This window comes from Podarcis gaigeae (assembly GCF_964106915.1).
Source record: "Podarcis gaigeae genome assembly, chromosome: 14".
Lineage (NCBI taxonomy): Eukaryota > Metazoa > Chordata > Lepidosauria > Squamata > Lacertidae > Podarcis > Podarcis gaigeae.
The window spans coordinates 7,721,429-7,744,767 of NC_139690.1; the positions used below are offsets into that span (position 1 = coordinate 7,721,429).

The window sequence follows — 23,339 nt, forward strand, 5'->3', positions numbered from 1 at the left end:
CTCTCTGAATACACTGTTATTTACCCTGCTCAAGCAACTGAACCCTGGGAATAAAACATCACTGGGTTTAAAATACCGATCCTCGCGTGCATTTGTCTGCAGACAGGCGCCATAGGAAATGGGGAAGAAGGGGCACACACAGAGAGAGGAGAAATGGGGCATTAGAGGTTTCCCAAAATCTACCTATGTCTGGTTTGATGTAGGCCATTAAAGCAAGGAGAGGCAGTGTTCCATAGTGGTTAGTGTTGGACTGGGACCTGGTAGAACAGTGTGCACACCCCCCCACTTGCTCATGAAACTTACTAGGTGACACTGGGCCAGTCACTGCCTCTCAGCCTAACCTACTTCAAAGGGTGGTTGTTTGTGGAGATTAAATGAGGAGGGGGAGAATCATGTATGCCACCTTGAAAAAAATAGACTATAACTGCAGTAAATTAATGAATGAGTGCTGCTCAGAATGACTTGACTCGGTTTGCATTGAAAGGGCAACCTACTAATCCCACACTTCTCAAAACAATGCACGAAAGGAAACATTGTCATCCTTTGAGATTTCTACTTCCCCCAGATTTTGCAGTGCAATTCTCCAGCTAGCTTGTGTACAAAGATGCATATGTCAGGGCAAACTATGCACAAAATGCATACGTTACGGAAAACAGCATGCAAAAATGCATTATGTCAGTGAAAAGTGCTTGCAGAAATATGTATACAGTGGTACCTCGGGTTACATACGCTTCAGGTTACAGACTCCGCTAACCCAGAAACAGTGCTTCAGGTTAAGAACTTTGCTTCAGGATAAGAACAGAAATTGTGCTCCGGCGGTGTGGTGACAGCAGGAGGCCCCATTAGCTAAAGTGGTGCTTCAGGTTAAGAACAGTTTCAGGTTAAGAACGGACCTCCGGAACGAATTAAGTACTTAACCTGAGGTAACACTGTATCAGGAGAAATTTGCTAATGAATTCTCATGAGAACTTTTAAAAATTGTCGTCCCCCCCAAAAAAAAACCTGATATGGAAATATGTAGAACTGAATGGAAGACTGGAAAAAATGGGAAAGACAGATTCACTTATTCCTATGAGTTTCCTGCCAGATGCTGTTGGACTTTTAAATCCCATCAGCAACTCATTCTTCCTGCTGCTGCTGCTGCTGCGCTACCATGCGCTGAAATAAGACTTGTTCTCGGTTTACCAACTGTGGTTTGCTCAGGGACGTGCCTGGTGTTCATGTTGCAACCTTTTTCTTATCTTTGTATTAACTTTGCAGATGTGAACGTTCTTTCCATTCCTCCACCCCAGGAAAACACAGAAAATCCTCCAAAGTCAATCTGAGAAAGTTTTGGAGCAATGGTCCACCTCTAAAACAATGTATGTATATATAAGTTTTAATTAAAAGTCCTAGTCCATCTCTCATGATTGTAGAGTTCGGTTTGAACAGATTATGGAAAAAGTTTTACAATGTGGTTTTTGATGCCAAGCCTGAAGCCAATCTTTGTTCTCGGGCGAGCTACTGGCCTGGTATTTCCCCTAGAGGGTGCTAGTCATCCACTGGCCACAATCCCTGCAGCTTCTTGAGATGCAGAAAGAGCAGAGGAAGGGGGTCACAGCCAGCTGAACTTGGGGGTTAGACCCACACTGTCAAGGCCAGATTATGGTATACTGGTGAGCATATTGACAAGCCTTCAATAGTTTTCTAAAAGCAACAACAGGTAACTAGAACAACATTTTTCAAACATCTCAGTATACGTGTACTAGGATTCAGTTTTCTGGCTAATGGAAAGTGCTGCAAAGACTCCTGTCTCCAGAGTACAGTCTGATCCAACTGTCTCTTAGTTTATCGCTGCAAATGCTGCACTCGCAGCTTCTACTGCAAGGATTGTCAATGTGGCACCTACAGGCACAGCAATGCATCTGAGGTCTTCCCTTGGTACCCATGAGCAGTGGCGTAGCGTGGGTTGCCAGCACCCGGGGCAAGGCAAGTAATTTGCACCCCCTAACCCGTGGATTTGCACTCCCTAACCCGTGGATTTGTGCCCCCTAACCCTAACCCCCAGATGTTGCGCCCGGTGCGGCCGACCCCCCCTGCACCCCCACGCTATGCCACTGCCCTGCCCACTTGGTCATGAGGTGCTGAGAGTGGTTGCCTTTATCTTGAAGCATATAGATCAGAGGAAGGAAGTTGGAAATGTGACAGTCTTTCCTATTTCCCCTTTCAGCTCTATGGGCTTTTCAAGCCTCTGATTACTTTTTACTGGCTATAACTTGGGAAAGCAGAATGTGTGCTCATTTGTGTGTACGCGTCTTTCTCTTTCTATGGGAAGGGCTGATTCAGAGATGGAGGGAGTTAAATGACCAGAGGGTGTTGCTCACAGCTCTGGTTCAAAAAACCCAAATTCCTGCTCTACTTTGCAAAGTTCCTTTGGGGTGAAAAGATGACTGAAAGAAAGAGCAACAGGTGCATCTCAACCCTGTAAAGTTAGGCTTGCCATATTTCAAACAGCTTTTGGGGTGGGGGGGGGGTGTGTTTGTGTGTGCAAATTTACTGAGCTTTTTAAAGTTTGGCCCAAAGTTGTTGAGCTAATTTGAAGGAAAATCGCCAAAAACGACACTGCCAACACGGGTTGCCATACATTCAGATTTCCCTGGACATTTTTAGGATTTCCGTCCGGACGCTGCTTCTGAGTACAGTATTCCAGATATGTCTGGGAAATTCTGGACGTACGGTAACCCTAGTAAAGTGCATACCTGGGATGCTGGAAGGCTGGCCCTACCCTTGGGCAAAGTGAGGCGGCTGCCTCAGATGGCAGGTTTTGGGTGTCATGAAAGGACAACAAAGTGTTAGTTATTCACAGTGCTTTTTCTGGGGATACTGGTACCCTTTTGACTTAACAAAAGCACTGATTTTTTAATTTTATATTATTGTATTTTTAGTTTCAGAGAAGAGGAGAGATTGTTTTCTGTCTCAGCTGTCAAAATCATTTGCATACCCCATACTTTGGCCACACCCACAGCACACATTTAAAGCACTGTTATAGCGCTTTAACAGTCATGGCTTCCAACACTGCAAGGAGTCCAGTGAACTGTAGTTTGCAAAGGATATTGAGAGCCTCTAGTGCGGACTCAGCATCTGAATGGTTTCATCGGGTTCTGAGTCAATGAGGCTATGTGACCCAGTGCAGCACAGTGTGAGGGCTCCCCCCCCCAATGTTCTACTCTGCTTCATGGTTCACTTTTTATTACAACGGTACAGAAAGTTTTCCATGCGGCCTACCACCCAGGCCCTACCCCAGGCCAGACTTGCTTGGCTTGGCAAGGCAAATGCATCAAATCATTCTCTAGTCTAGGCCCTATTCACAAGCTGAGTTTAATTGCTCAAATGTTCACTGCTTTATAAACCATGAAGTGCATGCTTTCTCTAATGCAGCTGTATAAGTTGCTTTGAATGGCTATTTTCCTTTTCCTCTTCATACACTATTTACCTAAGCTCGTGTTACAATTCCATGTGCTTTGCGCTGGTGAAGATGCCCCAAACCGGCAAAGGAGGAAGAACCAGCAGAGCTGGGCTTCTATCATTGATGAGCTACTGCTGGTGCTGTACCAGAAGGGAAAATCATTCTTTTCCTGACCCAGTTACGGCAGTTGTCATGACATTTTACACCTTCCTTTCAGTGCCCATCACTTATGAAGATCCTTTCCGGAAAAAACGACAACAAAGACCCACAACCAGGTGCCAAAAGGAGTAGTTTAAATGTGGTCAGTAGAAATCTCTGTCTAGAAATACAACCAGGTATGAAAGGTACTTTCTTGGGCTCCATGATCACTGCAGATGGTGACAGCAGTCACGAAATTAAAAGACGCCTGCTTCTTGGGAGAAAAGCAATGACAAACCTAGACAGCATCTGAAAAACCAGAGACATCACCTTGCCAACAAAGGTCTGTATAGTTAAAGCCATGGTTTTCCCAGTCGTGATGTATGGAAGTGAGAGCTGGATCATAAAGAAGGCTGATCGCCAAAGAATGGATGCTTTTGAATTATGGTGCTGGAGGAGACTCTTGAGAGTCCCATGGACTGCAAGAAGATCAAACCTATCCATTCTTAAGGAAATTAGCCCTGAGTGCTCACTGGCAGGACAGATCCTGAAACTGAGGCTCCAGTACCTTGGCCACCTCATGAGAAGAGAAGACTCCCTGGAAAAGACCCTGATGTTGGGAAAGATTGAGGGCACAGGAGAAGGGGATGACAGAGGAAGAGATGGTTGGACAGTGTTCTCAAAGCTGCTAACATGAGTTTGACCAAATTGCGGGAGGCAGTGGAAGACAGGAGTGCCTGGCATGCTCTGGTCCACGGGGTCACGAAGAGTCGGACACGACTAAATGACTAAACAACATGAAAGGTATCCATAAAAGGAGTCAAATTTGAACATAGCACCAAGCCATATTGAGGACAATGTCTTTGGATGTACAATGCTGGTGGTCCCATTGTGTTGCTTCAAGCGTTGCTGTTAAGCCTTTGTTAATAATCCAGCAGTTGTTCAATTGAATGGTTTTCTATTCTCTGTATCATGCTTTCCTCAACTCTGTCCTACCACATGCCATTAGCAAAACTGTGTGGGGTCTCTTTGTAATTTGTTTCACTGCTGCTCTTCAATCTTTATTTAGGGCTTTTTTAAAAGAGAAGAAGAAGCCTGGATAGCTCAGTTGGCTAGAACATGGTACTGGTAATGCCAAGGCTGCAGATTTGAAGCCCTTATGGGACAGCTGCATATCCCTGCATTGCAGGGGGTTGGACTGGATGACCCTCAGGGTCCCTTCCAACTCTACAATTCTATGATTCTATGAAGACCATAGGAATGTAAGAGCCCTGTTAGATCAGGACAGTGGCCTATCTAGTCCCTCATCCTGTTCTCACAGTGTCCAACCAAATGCCTATGGGAAACCCTCAAGAAAAGCTTGAGCACATCAGCACTCTCACTTCCTGCAGAATCCAGCAAGTGGCATTCGAAAGCATTACCGCCTTGGATAGTGGAGATGGAACATGGCCGTCATCTCCCTCTCGCATATCTCCAGAGCTCGTGGGCATCCAGTGAAGCTGGCTATTAGAAGATTCATAACAAGTAAGACCGCTCACCTTTGTGGTGGGCGGCGTTGTGGCCGGGCACCCGGGCCCTCGCGGTGACCTGGCTCGGGGATGGGGGATTGATGCCCCCTTCTATGCCTGCCCCGACCGCGTCATCCCCGCTCAGCCAATCTATGCCGGTGGGGGTAGCTGCGGGTGTTTTAAACTGTGGCGCAGGCGGTGGCTTCCTTCTCTTTCCTCCTCCCTGGATCTCCCAGCCCACGCACCCACTTTCTAATCTTTGGTATGCATGACCTTGCTATGGACAAATGTCAGCAGCCTTGTTCGGGCCGGGTAGGATTTTTCCCACTTGGTAGATTGGCACCTGCCACTTGGTTTCTGCCTACTTTGTAGAGATCGTCACAACATTACAAGGTTAGGCACGGGGGGATGGGGGTGGCTCTGTGGGTTAAACTACAGAGCCTAGGATTAGCCGATCAGAAGGTCGGCGGTTTGAATCCCTGTGACAGGGTGAGCTCCCATTGCTCAGTCCCAGCTCCTGCCAACCTAGCAGTTGGAAAGCACGAAGTGCAAGTAGATAAATAGGTACCACTCTGGCAGGAAAGTAAACGGCATTTCTGTGCACTGCTCTGGTTTGCCAGAAGCGGCTTAGTCATGCTGGCCACATGACCCGGAAGCTGTACAACGGCTCCCTTGGCCAATAAAGTGAGATGAGCACCACAACCCCAGAGTTGGCTACGACTGGACCTAATGGTCAGGGGTCCCTTTACCTTTAAGCCTTTGTTTAATGGAGGTGAGGTTGTAGCCTCAGCCTGCCCCTCCTCATTAAGGGTATCCTGTTGAAGAGATCTGGGGGTGTAGATCCTGTCTGAAGCCCAGGGTCATGGGCCAGGGTCATGCCACGACCCTAATGGGGACCCCTCGAGGTGTCCCTATTTGATATAAGTCATAGGGCTCCCCCTTCTGGTGGTTTACTCTTAATTTGACTCCCTGCAGACAGGTGGGAGTCAAGATATAGCTGGCTTCACCCAAAGCTTAAGCCAAATTGCTCATATCTGTAACCAATAAAGTTGTGGCCTGTTTTAGCCCATAATTCTAAATACCTAAATCACTGAGGAACTGCGGGACATGGAACTTTGGCACACAGCATGCAGTTAACCTGTGGAACTCACTCCCACAGGAGGCAGCAATTTCCACCAACCAAAGAGGAGTGGATAGATTCAGGGAGGATCAAGCTATCGGTGGCTACAAACTACGACAGCTACACTCTGTCTCATGGTTGGAAGCAACACACTCTGAATGCCCGTTGGCTTTAAAAGAGGACTAGACAAATTCACAGAGAGAGGGCTATCGATGGCCACCAGCCACAATGGCTCTGCTCTGAAAGACCACAGGAGGGGAGAGGGTGCCTGTGCTTGCAGATTTTTGGCCTGTGTAAGAACAGGATGCTAGGCTGGTAGGCTCACTGGTCTGATCCTGCATAAATAAATAAATAACTACACCACCTGTGTGCAGTGAAATTAAACGAGCCAGCCCCCCCAAAAAAACACTCAGTCTTGTTCGCACTTTGTGTGCTTGTCAGAAATCAATGACACCACTATTTTTTCCCCCATTCAACAGCCCAACAGCCCACGGATAAAAACTGTTCTTTAACCTGTTGGTGCGGTTGACTATACTTCTGTATCTCCTGCCCGAAGGGAGGAGATTAAAGAAATGCTGGCCAGGGTGTGAGTCGTCCCTAATAATTTTCCTCGCTCTCCTGAGGCAGCGATCTCCAGCTGTTTTTGGACTACAGTTCCCATCACCCCTGACCACTGGTCTTGCTAGCTAGGGATGATGGGAGAACTCCGGGGACAACCCATGATGTCATGTGCTGTATTCGCCACCCTCTGTAGGGGCTTCCTGTCTGTGGCTGTCAAACCAGCTTATCACACTGTAATACAGTATGAAAGGACACTTTCTATTGTGGACCAGTGGAAGGAGATCATCAATTCTGGTTTGACATTGTTCTTTCACAAGACCCTATGTTCACATTTAAATATATATTTTATCTCAATGCATAGAATCATAGAATCATAGAGTTGGAAGACACCACAAGGGCCACCGAGTCCAACCCCCTGCCAAGCAGGAAACACCATCAGACATATGGTTGTCAAGCCTCTGCTTAAAGACCTCCAAAGAAGGAGACTCCACCACACTCGTTGGCAGCAAATTCCACTGTTGAACAGCTCTTACTGTCAAGAAGTTCTTCCTAATGTTTAGGTGGAATCTTCTTTCTTGTAGTTTGGATCCATTTCTCTGTGTCCGCTTCTCTGGAGCAGCAGAAAACAACCTTTCTCCCTCTTCTATGTGACATCCTTTTATATATTTGCATGCACTTCCAAATGCGTTTTATCCTAAAATATGTATTTTTAAAACTACATTTTGGTATGGTGTTTTTGGGGTTTCTTTTCTTTTTCTTTTTTTTTTGAGAACAGTATCACAAAAGGAAGAGAAGAGTGAAGTGCAATGGATAATTAAGTTCTGAACCACACATTAGTTGAGGAGGTGCAGATTAGGTCACTTTGCAGAAATAAAATTCCTCAAGCATCCCTAATCATTGGCTGTCAAGAGTTCCAGCTGCTTGCTTGGCTTCCCCTCTTGCCTCAGAAGCCCTCAGAGGGAGCTACTGCCTGGCAACTGCCAGGTTTCAGCGAGGGAAAGCTGCTCAGCCCCCACTCCCTTGCCTCAGGCAGTTGGAACTGCAGCAGCAAGGATCATTCGGTTTGTAACTGAAGGGTTAACCCTGTTAGTGTTAAAGTCAACTAGCCAAGAGGAGGAGGATGCTACTGAGCAAGTAGGCACAGTGGCATGATCTCTAGAGAGGTTACCCATGCTATTAAGTTTGGTTGAATGTATCCCTATTATGCAGGGTGGCGCTGTGGGTTAAACCACAGAGCCTAGGACTTGCCGATCAGAAGGTCGGCGGTTCGAATCCCCGCGAGGGGCTGAGCTCCTGTTGCTGGGTCCCTGCTCCTGCCAACCTAGCAGTTCGAAAGCACGTCAAAGTGCAAGTAGATAATGGGCAGGAAGGTAAATGGTGTTTCCGTGCACTACTCTGGTTCACCAGAAGCGGCTTAGTCATGCTGGCCACATGACCTGGAAGCTATCTGCGGACAAACGCCGGCTCCCTTGGCCAATAAAGCGAGATGAGCGCTGCAACCCCAGAGTCGGCCACGACTGGACCTAATGGTCAGGGGTCCCTTTACCTTTACCTTTACCTTTACCCCTATTATGCATGAGGAAAGAAAAAAACTCTAGGTTCCATTCTGCTCAAATTATATACTGTTTTTGATCAGTTTCCTCAGTAAAGTGTTATCAGGATTTCTTTTCTCTCTGGGCACCGCCTGTGTTATTTAAGTAACTTTGCTAGCACAGAGGCCATCAGTGGGTTTTGCTGTCTACTAGGTGGAGGCTGAAGGGTCACACCAGGGAATGCAGGCAGGAAATGTCGGTGGAGTAACCATGTGGACAGCATGTTTATTTCTCTCGCTGAAACTATGCCCAGTCTGTGTTGCATTGTGCAAATCTTTTGTAAGATGCCTTGAGAGCAGGATATACGTATTTTGAATCAGAGATGGGGAACCTGTGGCTCTCCTGATCTCATTGGACTGCAGCTCACATCTTCTCTGACCATTGGCCATGTGGACGGGAGCTCCTGGAGGCTGGAATCCAACAACATCGGGGGGGAGGCAACAGGTTCCTCATCCATGGGTGAAGCCAGGGGAGTGCAGGGGTGCACAGCTGCCCCCCCCCAAATCAAGTAAAGAAATAGAAATACTTAGCTGACCAATTGTGTCGCAGATAACTTGGTTCTGCCCCCTCCAACATAATGCCTGTCCCCCCCTAAAATAAATCCTGGCTATGCCCATGTCCTCATCCTCCCCTTTTTTACATAAAAATCCCAACTATTTGCCTCGAGAATAAGACCAATTTGATAAGAGCATAACCAGTGTTATTCTTCTAGAAAAAGAGGGGCCAGAACTCACCATGAACGCCTCCCTTGTTCTCTTATAATGGCAGTGGAACCCACCTGAGAAGTGCTGGAACTGAGTTCTAGCAAGTTCCAGCTTAAAAATTGCTCTGGGCATAACCTTGTGTTGCCTGCCCTGGAGCTCAGAGACAGGAGAGGCCTAAAACTTCTCCATTATACTTTTCTGTTCTCTGCATGCTGAGGCCCATCTTCTGGAACAGCTTAGGAGAAAACAGAACTCAACGGGACCAAATAATAATAATACAATAAATTTTTATTTATACCCAGCCCTCCCCGGCCAGAGCTGGGCTCAGGGCAGCTAACACCAATAAAATTACAATAAAACATAATGGGGGGGGGGCAAACAAACAAACAAAAAACCAGTTTAATAAAATACGGGTTAAAATACAATTTAAAATGCAGCCTCATTTTAATAGTAGCCCATAAATCAAAACCATAAGGGAAGGGAAACATAAGGGTCAGACTGAGTCCAAACCAAAGGCTAGGCAGAACAGCTTTCCTGAGGAAAGAAGTCAAGTCCCGCAGGGCCCTAGTCTCTTGTGACAGATCGTTCCACCAAGCCGGGGCCAGTACTGAAAAGGCCCTGGCCCTAGTTGAGACCAATCTAACCACCTTGCGGCTTGGGACCTCCAAAGTGTTGTTATTTGTGGACCTTAAGGTCCTCCACGGGGCATACCAGGAGAGGCGGTCCCGTAGGTACGAGGGTGACGAAATGTAGACAAAGCAGGCAAACCACCACAAAAGGTGGAAGAACAAATCTTGACTGCCTGCCACAAGATATAGCCAGGCTTTTGTCACAAACTCACAGAGGAAAGGCACGGAAGCTGCCTCTCCAAGCATCCTCTACCTGGGGGTGTCAGAGGAAGCAACACCTAAGTCCTGACTGGCTCTTGCCCCTGCCACCCCAGGAGTAATTGTGCTTGATGCAGGAACAGGTTCATCAATCAATGGGGAACCAGCCTGAGGCCAGCTCCTCATTGATTCCCAGGACGCTTTATCTCGACTTGTGCTGCACCTCAAATGCAATAATCCATGGCTGCCTGACATTTTGAGGGGAGGAATCGGGTCTAACTGCAGGCAGGAGTGACAGAGCCACCGCAAGGCTGCATCAGAGCAGTGGCCTTTAAGATCCCAGCCTTGGCCCCAGCCCAGCCTGTAATGAGATCAGCCGGAGAAAGAAAAGGGTTGATGTGGTTGAGACGTCCAGGCTCAGATGGGGCTCTCGCAGCACCGAAATGTCTCAAACTGAGAACATGTGGCTGGCTGGAAGGGGAAACAAAAGGACCCTTGAGGCTAAGCAAAGTTGAACGAGCAGATACCCAGGAGGAGGGCATCCCTAGTGTTGCCATCCTGGCTCCTCTGCTATGTCCTTCTGGCATTACCAGGTGAAGACTTTTAAAAAGAAAATTCTCCCAGGCCTTTCAAGAAACTTTGATCTTGGTGTTTCAAAATACCGCAGAAGAAGTGTGCATGCACTTCTGAAGAAAGTGCATGCACACGAAAGCTCATACCAAGAACTAACTTAGTTGGTCTTTAAGGTGCTACTGGAAGGAAAATTTTTTTGCTTAATTGAGGTTTGCCTCATTTACCAGTCCCTGTAAGCTGTAAAAAGTGCTCACTGCAATATATATATTTAATGTTGCAATTTGTTGTTTTATGATACTGTGTTTTAATAATGTGTCTTAGCATAGGCCAGGGGTCTGCAACCTTTAAGACAAAAAGAGCCACTTGGAGCCGTTTCCAAAGAAAAAACAACAGGGAGCCGTAAAACCATTGCAACATCTTCCTGTGGCCCAAAAGAGTTCACATATCGGCAGAACAGCGCTATTTGTTCAATATTACCTTTGGACTCATCACAGGCGATGGAGTACTGCCCTCTGATCTGACAGCGGGCGGGAAGGTGACATCGGGACGGTGTGTGACTAACGCACGCACCGCCCCATGCGACGTCACAGCCAGTACAGCGCCCGCCACAGTGGGGAGTGTCGGGGCGCACAATGCGCCTCCTCCCCTCGATAGTATCTGCCCCGGAGCCGCGGCAAAGGTGTAAAAGAGCCACATGCGGCTCCGGAGCCGTGGGTTGCTGACCCCTGGCATAGGCACATATAATTGTAGTAATGGAAAGAACCACAAGGGTTCTCTAGTCGAATCCCCTGCAATGCAGGATTTATTTATTTTCCCCCCATGAGGGCCTTGAACCCACGGCCCTGAGATTAAGAGTCTAATGCTTCTACCGACTGAGCTAGCATGAGACACTTAAACTCATGGTCATGAGTTCAAGTCCCACATTGGGAAAACATTCTTGCAATGCATGGGGTGGGACTAGATGACCCTCATGGTCCCTCCCAGCTCTACAGTTCTATGATGGTTTTATGTTTGTGAGCAATGTTATTTAGATGGCCTATAACTACTGCAAAAGGGATACGGGTGGCGCTGTGGGTTAAACCACAGAGCCTAGGACTTGCCGATCAGAAGGTCAGCGGTTCGAATCCCTGCAACGGGGTGAGCTCCCATTGCTCGGTCCCTGCTCCTGCCAACCTAGCAGTTCGAAAGCACGTCAAAGTGCAAGTAGATAAATAGGAACCGCTCCGGCGGGAAGGTAAACGGCATTTCCGTGCACTGCTCTGGTTCGCCAGAAGCAGCTTAGTTATGCTGGCCACATGACCCAGAAGCTGTACGCCGGCTCCCTTGGCCAATAAAGCGAGATGAGCGCCGCAATCCCAGAGTCGGCCGCGACTGGACCTAATGGTCAGGGGTCCCTTTACTTTTACCTTTAACTACTGCAAAGGAGAGCCAGATGGACAGAAAACCTGCCAAGGGGCGGACTTCATTTGTTTATGTAAGCAAGGTTATTTATTTATTGTAATGTTTGCATCCCACTTTTTCTCTACAGAGCTCAAGGTAGCACAAACATTTCTCCTCTCTCTCTCTGTTTTATTCTCACAACAACCCTGTGAGGTCCTAGTCCAAAACTCTAACCATTAGGCCACGCTGGCTCTCATTATCATTAGTCCGCAGTTCCACACGAGACTAGAAAAGGTACAAAGCATGGTATTATGTACAAAATCCATTGCCACAAGACTCCCAGCTTTCGATTGTTTTAAGCTAGCCGCTTAGCTGCTGGCCCCTATGGATTGGAAGAGAGGCTTGATAGAATGCAAATCTGCTAAATGCAAAAAGCCCAATGGGCAGCTGACTGTTTTCGGTTGCTCAGGGGAAGGGGTGGAGTTTCAGTGCCTTGAGCTGTTCCTCGTCCCTCCCTGTGACTAGCAGAAACAGAATACATTATGCAAAATAAGGGGGGGAAAGCATGCAAATATGCAAAATCTGCATTATGCATGCAGGTGGCTGTATCCCTATCCATGGCACAACATTCCGATTTTCTTTCTTATATATAAAGTTGATGCACCACTGTGATCCACAGCATGCATTTAAAGCACATACGATGCACACTTACAGCGCATGACTTCCCACAATTCTCAGCTCCCTTAACAGGCTGCAGTTCCCATGATTCTTTGGGGGAAGTCATGTGCTTTAAATGCATGGGGTAGATTGTGCAGGACTGTGCTATGATCATCAATATTTTCATTAACAGAAAGAGTGCCTCACGAGCCTCTCTGTGTTATGAACGCTGTGTATTTTTTGAAGAAAGTATCTGTGGCATCCAAAAATGTGTGCCTAACTAGAAGGTGCAGCCAGGCATGAAACAAATCCAGCTATCAATCACACGTTCCCATCCATCCCTCAAGGTTCACCCCATCCAATGACAGTGTCCTGCTGCCTCTTCCTGTCTTCCCATTGGCTATGCTGGATGCAGCCCTCATGGCTGAAGTACTACCACAATAAGAGAGCAAAGGATAATAGAATCATAGAATTGCAACATTGGAACCCCCTGCAAGGCAGGAATATTTTGCCCAATGCAGGACTCGAACCCACGGCCCTAAGTTTAAGAGTTTCATGATCTGCCAGCTGAGCTATAGCTGCAACCCCAAGCCAAGAGCCTTGGAAACAGGAAGTCCATGTCAGCAATCTGTTTACATCAGCAAACCTCTCAGAATCCTTTCTTGAGAAGCCACTTTTGGGAGAGAGATGAATAACAGGAAAAGCCACTTTGGGGAAAGGGGCAAACCACATTAAAAGGCAGGTGAAATTTTAGAGTGTGTTAGCCAGAGCAGATGAGGTAAAGGGTGCAGGCTGGAGCATCAGCCTCAGTAAGAAAAGCATCTATGTTCTGTGTATGGTATTTATTTGTTTAAATTAAACGTTTTATTATCTAAGCTGTAATAAGGGCCCCCAAGGTGGATGCACAAAAAGAAAACAGAGACGGAAAATGCAGCTTAAATTAACAAAACAAAACACTAAAACCCAGAAAGAACAAAAAGGTGGTTTTATTCAGGAGAGATTTATTTAAATTAATGGACCTTCATCCTGTTCACTCATTTTAATGAGGAGATGGTGGTCGGTGGGGCTGTACTGATCTCTCGGCTTCCGAACACCTCACATCTCTGCTGCTGACTGAGAGGGAAACGGGTGAACCAGAGGGGATTTTGGCACAGTGCAGCTGCAGTGCTAGAAGTGTCTGATCGGCCGTTACCGGGTGGTGGTGCAACTGTGCTCCCAGGCGAGACACTAAATAGATCCTCAGGGTTAGTTAGTCAAGCATGGATGAATGGGTTGAAAATGAAGAGCAACCTACCTCCTCGGCCCTCGCTGTCTGCTGGCTTCACTTGGATTGGGCGGTTCATCTGTCAAACAAAACACAGGCACCCTTGGTTAGAGTCTAGCCATCCAGTACTCCTCAAATCAGCTGAGCTGGTTAGTCAGAAGCCTAGTGATTCGGCGGAAGCAATCAGAGGGATGCTCAAAATGAAAGGGATGGGAGGTTGCCTGCTCTCTGTGGGGTTACAGTCCCAGTAAAGGAGAAGGCACACAGCTTGTCTCTTGAGGCTCAGGTGGTCTCAGTGGCACAGAGCGTCTTCCATCAGCTTGGGCTGGTGACCCAGCTGCACTCCTCTCTGGGCAAGGGTAGCCTAACAACTGTTGACCATGCTCTAGTAGTCTCTAGGTTAGATTACTGCAATGCATTATACACAGTGCTGCCTCTAAAGAACATTTGGAAACTTCAGATGGTGCAGAATTTGGCAAACAGGTTGTTTACTGGGGCAAGATGGTTTGATGATACAGTGGTACCTCGGGTTACATACGCTTCAGGTTACATACGCTTCAGGTTACACACTCCGCTAACCCAGAAATAGTGCTTCAGGTTAAGAACTTTGCTTCAGGATAAGAACAGAAATCAGGCTCCGGCAGCATGGCAGCAGCGGGAAGCCCCATTAGCTAAAGTGGTGCTTCAGGTTAAGAACAGTTTCAGGTTAAGAACGGACCTCCGGAACGAATTAAGTACTTAACCTGAGGTACCACTGCACTACACTGATCTATTGCACTGGCTGACGATTAGTTTCTGGTCCCAATTCAAAGTGCTGGTTTTCACTTATAAAGCCTTACACGGCTCAGGATCGCAATACTGTACCTCAAGGACCATCTCTCCCCAGATGAGCCAGCCTGGACCCTGCAATCACCATCTGAGGCCATTCTTTGTGTGCCTCTTCCACAAGAGGTTTCTCGAGAGTCAATGGAGTGTGCCTCTGGGGGTGAATTCAAGCCTCTATGTTAGCAGCAATGAAGTGACCTCCTGGGACGCAAGCCTGGATAGTGTGTATGGAGGTCCTGGGCTGTTCAGACAACAAGACCCCCCCCCCTTGGCCTTGCTGACGCGGTCCAAAGGAAAGCAGAGCAAACAGTTTGGCGGCAGATGTTGCATACAAGGTGCCATCAAACAGTCTTAGGAACTTCACTCCAGGTCCTGTATTTTTCGCTTTATAAGATGCGCTTTTCCCCTCCTAAAAAGTAAGGGGAAATGTGTGTGTGTCTTATGGAGCGAATGCAGGCTGTGCAGCTTTCGCTGAAGTTAGGAGAGGAAAAGGGATTGATCCCTCTTGCTCTCCTGGCTTTGGTTCGCTGGAGAGCCGCTGCGCAGCTTTCCCTCTGTGTGCAGCGCCCCTTCAGCGAAGTGGGAGGAGAAACGGAGCCCCTTCCGTTTCTCCTCCCGCTTTGCTGGAGAGGCGCTGCGCAGAGAGTGAGAGAACATATTTTTTCTTGTTCTAAGTGCACAGAGAGGGAGAGAACATTTTTTTCCTTGTTTCTAAAACTAGGTGCGTCTTATAGAGCAAAAAATACGGTATGTGTAGGGTTTACTCTTTTGTCTTTTCTTCTCCTGAAGATATCCCACAATGGAGGATCAGAGTTTTACTTCTCCTACATGGGCTACCGTCTCCGGTTGATGAACCCCATCCATCCCTCATTTTTCTCTACGGCACTTGCGGTATCTGCCTTCTTGACCGTTGGGTGGCCTCATCTGCTCCATCCGCCAGAGCCTGCCTTTGTATGTACCCAGATATCATTATCACAGCAGCAGCAGCCATAGATGGGAACTACAGAGTTACGTGGAGTGGGGAAAATGGAGTGGTGTATTCAGGGAAAGGGCATGGGTGCCTAGCTGGAATGCCGAACAGCATGACACCACTGCAACATTTTGTTGCAGGCTCCCACTTGTCCATTCTAAGCCGCAGACTAAGGAGACAGGATTGCAGCGAACGAAAAAAAGATGAATGCAGCAGTTACATCGGCAAACGAGGAGTAACAGGAATGCCTGCACAAGTCCCCAGGGCACCACAGCACACCAACAGTATTGCTTCCAAAGTCTTCTCCATCGCTCTGGATTTTCCAAAATGGCTCTGTGGCAGGCTGCAGCCCTCCTTCCTTGCCTCCCAAAGCCACCTGACCACTCTCCTCCTGCCAATCAGTCTTGCTAATTGATTTGCGTATTAGGAGAAGTTGTTGATGCCATTTGATGGCTATTAAAGTCGATTAAAGCTCCTTTGCCTCATCAGGATGACAGATGAAAGGATGCTGATGTATCCAATCATTCATCTCCGCACCCCCACCCCTGACTGCCTTGCTGGACACGCGGGGACACACACAAATATTGCAACTGCATACTACATCCCCAACTTGCTGAGCTCTCTGCAGGGGAACTTCTGCAGGGAAAAGCTGCAAGTCATCTGGATCGGCCATCCTGAAGATTCAGATGCCATTTGAATCTTCCAGGGGACCAGGAACTCAACCACGTGTATAGCTTCTGTTTGCCTTTGGATTTCCAAGTGAGCGTGCAAAGGTAAATTTGTGATAAGATGGCCGTAGCATCTAGAAACCAGGAACTGTTGGCAGTAAAAGGATGTTTGTTCTCCTTCCTTAAGAGGTCCCTATAGCTAAATCAATTCTTCTGTTTGCTTGTTTATGCAATGCAACCATGAGCCATAAATGCCATAGTGCCTGGGCACAGCCTGGTTTGGTTCTTCCTCTGATTCTAGGTCCACACATACATCAGATGCAAGAAATTCTCGTCTGTACATAGGGTTAGGCCTTCTCATTTTAGGGGGTGAAACTTAATTTTTGCAAATTTATTCTGTGAGGGTGTCTTAAAAATATGTTTTAGGGTGTGAGGAATAAAAAAATTGCTATTGTTTTGTGACTGGACAACATTTAACTTGGTAAGTCTATGTCTGATGAAGAAATACCTTCTGAAAATGTCAGGTAATGCTAAATATTAATAATAATAATAATAATAATAATAATAATAATAATAATAATAATAATTGCAAGTACTTTGTGATCATTCTTAATGATTTCTATGCAATTTGACACATGTTTTGCTTACTAGGCATAACTAAATTATATTAATTGAACCCAAATATCTTTTGGATTCCCAAGTCATGTTGCAACATTTTGGAACCCCTCATTTTTGGGATGTGAAAGTTGCTAAATTCAACATGCCCACAGTGATCAATAATGGGTAACACAGATCACACCCGCGACATACGTTTAAAGCACTTTCATACCACTTCAAGGGACATGGCTTCCTCCCAAAGAATCCTGGGAACTGTAGGTTGCTGAGGATGCTGAAAGTTGTTAGGAGACTCTAAACGAACTACACTTCCCAGGATCCTTTGTGTGTGTGGGGGGGGGGAGGAGCCATGACTCTTAAAGTGGTATGGTTTAAATGTTATGGTTAGGATGTGATCCGAGTGACCCTTCCACTACAGAAACGTCTACTATTGACCCCACATGTGGGGACGAGGTTTGTGAATGTGTGAGGTTTGTTTACAGTGCCACCCACCCTATGCTTGGGAAACTTGTGGGGCTTGAGGTCTTTTTTTAAAAAAAGGATACAAATAAAATACCAAGAAAGAAAAGGTGAAATCTTGCTATTGTCTCCAGCATTTACAGGATGAATCAAGGCAGACTTGGAAGGAAGTCTCGCTGTGTTCCTTTTCCAGCTTGTTTAGGATTGCAGCCTTAACACAGCTTTTCTGGCAGGGATTTGGGCAGGCTGTGGCAGTGCTAAATTAACATCTCTATTTCTTGCTTTCTTGGTAGCAATATTTGTTAACAGAATATATTATCTGCTGTTAGCAGTGTTCTTTTCTCATATGATTTTTTTTTTAAAAAAACTGTTGAATACTGTTAGACCCTGCCCTGAGGGTCTATGCACACACACACAAAAAAATACCTGTTGGGTTGAGCTAATGATCCTTAATGAAATAAACAGATATTTATTTAGGAAGGTCACCTTTTTGGCTCCACTGGCCACAGCACTCTCAGGTTCGGCCCTGAGGACCAAATTTGACAGGTGAGTGGGGGCAATCGTATTATGTCATTATGATATCAAATGACTGATAGGTGGGGAGATCTCCCCACACTCCCCCTTAAAGCTCAGATGTCGGAGATTTAAAGGGGTATACCAAGAGCAGAATATACACGTTTTTCTTTTCAACTCTTGAGTAGGAATTATTCCTTGTATTGAAACTCTTGGCCAGAGCTCTTGGTATATCCTGTTCAGTGGAGATTTAAAGGGGGACACAGGGAAACTTCCAAAGAGTTTAAGACAGCTCAATTGTGCCTGTATCAGACCCCAAACTGCTTCCCAGGTGCTTAAAGAAGGGGTGGAGAGGCTCCTTCAAATAGCACTTTTGCAAAGCATTTTTAAGACAGAATCTACACTCTTGTTGGGAGCAAGGGAACTGTCTTAAAGCTGCAAAGCACTCTTTGAAGCAGCCCCCCTCCTTGCGGTGTTTAGGCTGCTTCAGACAGTGCTTTGCAGCTTTCAACCAGTGCCTGCACTTCTGTCTGAGCCTATGGAGACTCAGATAAGAGTGCAGAGATGGACTTAAAGCGCTTTGCAAAAGCACCCTTTGAAACAGGCTCCCTGCTCCTTTAAGTGAGTGAATGGACAGCAGTGGAAGTAGAAGAGTTCTCCCCACACACTGCCACCATACATTGCTCCCTTAAAGGGGTGAGGCATCTTCAAAGGGCACCTTTGTTCTGCTTCTCCTCTAAACGGGTGAGCGATAGCAGTGAGTGGCGGGGATAAGGTAGCCCCCCACCCCCTTGCCACCCCCTCTTGTTTAAAGGAGAAGGGAACAGGCTTTAATCCTCATACTGGTGACTAGAGAGGAAATCCTGCTGACATCTTTTGATGGGCAGGTGGGCCTGTTTCTTCAGGAAACTCGACTTGTGGGTCAATCTGGACTGTCTGGTGGGCAAAGATTGGCTTGTGGATGGAGGCACCCCACCCCTTATTTAGGGCTATGTAGGGCTCGTTCTCAGGGACACGGGTGGTGCTGTGGGTTAAACCACAGAGCCTAGGACTTGCCAATCAGAAGGTTGGTGGTTCGAATTCCCACGACGGGGTGAGCTCTCGTTGCTCGGTCCCAGCTCCTGCCAACCTGGCAGTTCGAAAGCACATCAAAGTGCAAGTAGATAAATAGGTACCGCTCCAGTGGGAAGGTAAACGGTGTTTCCGTGCGCTGCTCTGGTTCGCCAGAAGTGGTTTAGTCATGCTGGCCACATGACCCGGAAGCTGTACATTGGCTCCCTCAGCCAATAAAGTGAGATGAACGCTGCAACCCCAGAGTCAGCCCCGACTGGACCTAATGGTCAGGGGTCCCTTTACCTTTGCCTTTAGGGCTCGTTCTAAACAAGACACATGCATGACCTCTGCCAAAACTGCTATACAAGTGAGGCTGGCAACAAATCGTTGCAGCGTGGAGTTACCCAGTTCATTGTTTCTGCCAGTCAGTTAGCCACACCCTCTTCCAGAGTCCCCTATTGTGCCACTAGCCCAGTTTTCTGCCCCCCACCCGCCACAACAGAAGCACAACATTTCAGGCCACTGAGCATACTCAGTCTTAATTCGGCTGTTCTGGGACTTTCTCCCCACGCCACTTTGCAGGTTTTTTTTTTTTTTTTGTAGTTTAGCGAACTTCGGGGTTTCCCAGGCTATGCTGATACCCCCCTCTTGTTTCTCAGTGGCCCCATTCTGGCTGCAGTTCTGTTGGCCCACCTCACCTGAGCTTGCCATTAGGGGGGTTGATTGTTCCTGAAGGAACAAAGAAGGAGCGAAGCCCAGGATAGCAAGTGGAGACCAACTTGCCCCACTCCCCAGTAACTACTGCCTCTTAACACCCTGTGTCCCTGCGCATTGGGATGGTGGGCAAACCGACCAACAGAGGCAGTCGCCACAAAGTTTGCTGCAAACTTCTCGTCCGCCGGAGACCAATGACAAATATTTCCTTTCAATTACCCCTGGTTCATAAAGCTAATGCTTGTTCCAAGCGACGGGCCGTATCTATCATTTTGCGGCCTGCCTCCTCACTACATTAGTTTTATGGCCCTGTGCCTGCGATGGGCACGTCGGATCCTGCCAGCGATAAGACGAGCAAATTAGTCAAACTGACACCGAGGGGAGTTTTTACGAGGGCGGGCTCCAGCCTGTCTCGTGCCACCGCTGCTCCTCGGCCAGGGAGCATTCAGAGTGCTAAGGTGGCCCCCGCACACTGGGGCGTGTGTGTCCCTGCATCACCCCTCCCTCTGGCCACCGACCGGCACTCGTGTGTTTGGGTGTGGCAAGATTATATGCCAAGCCCTCTCCCCATGTCAGGGAGGGAAAGGACATTTTTACACACCCAGGCAGCATAGTGGATGAGCATTTCCTGGGAAGCAGTCGAGAAAGACATGAACTCATCAAGACCCATTATGTAGGGGTCAGGGCATGCAAAACACTGATCTGGAATCGCCATAAGAATCTGGGGTGTGAAAACAACCAACAAAAAACACACAAACTTGCCCCCCACCCCAAGATCTGTTAAAGGTGGGGGTGGGACAAGATTTTCAGATGTGAGGCCATAATGAAAACAGATTCCTAGTTTTTCTCACCATGAGACCAGAATAATATTAAATGTCCCCCAACTGCTTTGCAAACTTTTCCCCCCAAACTTTTTTTATATATCTGTGCAATATCATCGGGGCAGCCTGCTGAGCCCAAAGGATATTGCCATGTTTTGTACCAAGAGTCAAGTAAACACAAGAGTAATTTAATTTCCCACCTCAATTTCCATTTCTTTCATTCCTTCTGCAAAAAAATTAAAAAGCCTAAACCAAACACATACAAACTGTAGACAAATCCTACCCCCCACCCCACTATGAATTTGGAAACCTTATAAAAACAACATTTTGGCATCTCATGCTAGAAAAGGCTCTGGCTTACCAAGCCCAGCTTAGCCCTCTAGTTCTGGTGATCAGTAAGGCCTACCGGCCAGTACGAAACCCACTGCTTCAGGGTGTGCTCTTCCTCATCATGTACCAGTAGCATGCTATTTTCTTGAAAGGGAGGTAGGTAGTATTCCTTGTGAAATGGCAGTAGGTGGTGCCCAGGGGCGTAGCAGAGGGCCGTAGCCCTGGGCACATTTAGAGGGCACACAAGCCAGACGCCCACACACAGGGATCCCTGCCCTGCCTGCCACTGGAATCTCTGGGCCCCAGAGCTTCGCCTTGCCTTGCTGCTGTGCCCCTGGCCCCCTCACTGAATGGCTGCCCCAAGGGCTTGCCAAGGCCCATGTTGGATGGCTGGGCTCTCCCTTGCGTGGGTGGGCCAGCTGGCCCATGAACCCTCTGTGTGCCCAGCCTCTGGTCCTGCCTGGTGCATGTACCTACGTGCACATGCATGCCCCGGGTGCCAGCAAAGGATGCCACGCCACTGATGCCCACTGGTGGCGCCAGAACCAATGACAGGCAGAGCCAACTGGATATAGTTTTGCCCCCCTCAATCCTCCTCCCTGCTGAGTTCTGCAAGGGGCAACATTGAGACTCAGGAGGAGGAAGATGGAAGTCATGGCTACCCCTTCGGCTGGTTGCAAGTCAGGCAAGCAAGGGCTGGCTGAGGGCAGGCTGAGGTTGGTGAGGCGATGTCTCATTCACCCCAATATACCACCACCCTCATGGTCTCAATCCCTTCCTGTTCTATAACTGCCCTGAGTTGATGCCCCACAGAAAGTTAGGCCCAGTGAGATTTTCTTTCCCTTGTCACAGTGCAGGCCTGTCTGTTAGGGTGAGTTGAGAGCTGCCTCATCACCCCCAATGTGCACTCAGCCAACCCCAGCTGGACAGAGGGGTGCAGCACCCTTAGTTGTTTTTTTAAAAAATGATATTTTATTAGATTTTTAACAAGAAAAAAGAGTTACAAAACGATAAACACAAAAAGCACAAGAAAAATACAAAAACCAAAAATTAACATAACAAGAAAAATAAAAAATAAAAATTCCCTCTTTTTAATTTCTTATCGTTCATTTACTTATTTTCCTGACTTCCTCACGCCTCCCTTTTTTGTATTCCATTTAAAAATTGGTTCAGCAAATTCATACATATTATATCCTCAAATTTTCGTCTAATATCAATCCATTCTTGCAAATTCTTATTTTACCTTGTTACTAAAACCACTTCATTTCATTTCAACATCATTAACATTCAGAAATTTTACATTTAAACCATATTTAAACTTAACTCCTTCAAACCTTTCTGCTAAAACCAATTAATTCCTTTCCAGCACATTCTAGTATTTCATTAGTGTTACACTAACTCCAAAAATTATATATATATATATATATATATATATATATATATATATATATATATGAAGAAATTCTCATTCTAATTTTATCCAACGCCCCTTCTTCCTGGTTTCGGGTAGTGTCAGTCCTTTCACCATTATATCCTGTCCATCAATCTGGTGTTCTAATATCTGAGGCTCTCAAGTCCCTTCTATGCCCCCTTTGCGGGTTTTCTTGTTCCTGTTTGTACTTGCACACATCCTTGTCCCTTGTTGGGTTCTTTCGTATTTTCTTCCCTTTCTCCTTGGGGAGTGAGTCTCCGGGGAATTCCATATAACTGCCCTGAGTTGATGCCCCACAGAAAGTTAGGTCCAGTGAGATTTTCTTTCCCCTGTCACAGTGCAGGCCTGTCTGTTAGGGTGAGTTGAGAGCTGCCTCATCACTCCCAATGTGCACTCAGCCAACCCCAGCTGGACAGAGGGGTGCAGCACCCTTAGAACTAGTTGGCTGTGCCTGTAGCTGTCTCTGGTGCAACTTACTTTTTGGGCTCCCTGCTTCCCACTCCATCAGCCTCAATGGAGACCAGGCAACACCGCCTGTCAGCAAAAGACGTCAAGAGAGGGGGCACCCCCTCTTGTGGCTCAAGCTATGTGTGTGTGCTTGGGGAAGGGGAGGGCAAAACCCCTACCTGGGATCTCCCCCACCCTCTCCCTGGCACACTTATGCAAGTAGAGCACCATGTGGAGATGTAGCTAATGGTTAATCAGTAATAATTATTTCTCTGTGTGTTTGTTTCTCCAGCTCTCGTGTTCCCAGAGGATATTTTCCAAATCCTGTTGACAGAGATTACATTGGCAGCAAGATATAGTCCCCAGGAGGATGAGGCAGCCCGGCAGCCCTTTAGCAACACAAGACAGCACGCTAAAGCACAGGGAGAATTCAGGTCTGCAAATCAGGATCTATCCCACCACTGCTTTATATGGAGAAAAGCAATTGGTCCAGTTAGAGTTAGCTTCTAAGTGACTGCACTTATGGCCACAACAAGAGACTCACACTGTTCTCTTTTCCCAACACTATTCGGTCTTTTAAAAGATTTAACATAGATAATGCAAACACTCTACAAGATGAAGATATACTGAACGAAGAAGCTGTGTAATCTTTTTTTTAAAAAAATGGTTGTTTGGGGTACTCTATTTTAGTTTACTATTTACAAGTTTGTTCCTAAGTGTTTT

At 47.0% G+C, this 23,339-nt stretch overlaps 1 protein-coding gene across 11 annotated transcripts in view; it reads right to left on the reverse strand.

Annotated features, from left to right (window-relative positions):
* Nucleotides 1-23,339, reverse strand: part of CELF6 (CUGBP Elav-like family member 6) — a 173,329-nt gene that overhangs the window by 41,334 nt on the left and 108,656 nt on the right. For all 11 annotated transcript variants that reach the window (XR_014557933.1, XM_083712737.1, XM_083712739.1 and 8 more), the window contains one exon: nucleotides 13,800-13,848. Coding sequence is in view for 10 of the 11 variants with exons in the window: in XM_083712737.1 (XP_083568863.1) it covers nucleotides 13,800-13,848 (49 nt within the window). In the remaining variant the exon portion in view is untranslated. The remainder of the gene's footprint in view (nucleotides 1-13,799; nucleotides 13,849-23,339) is intronic.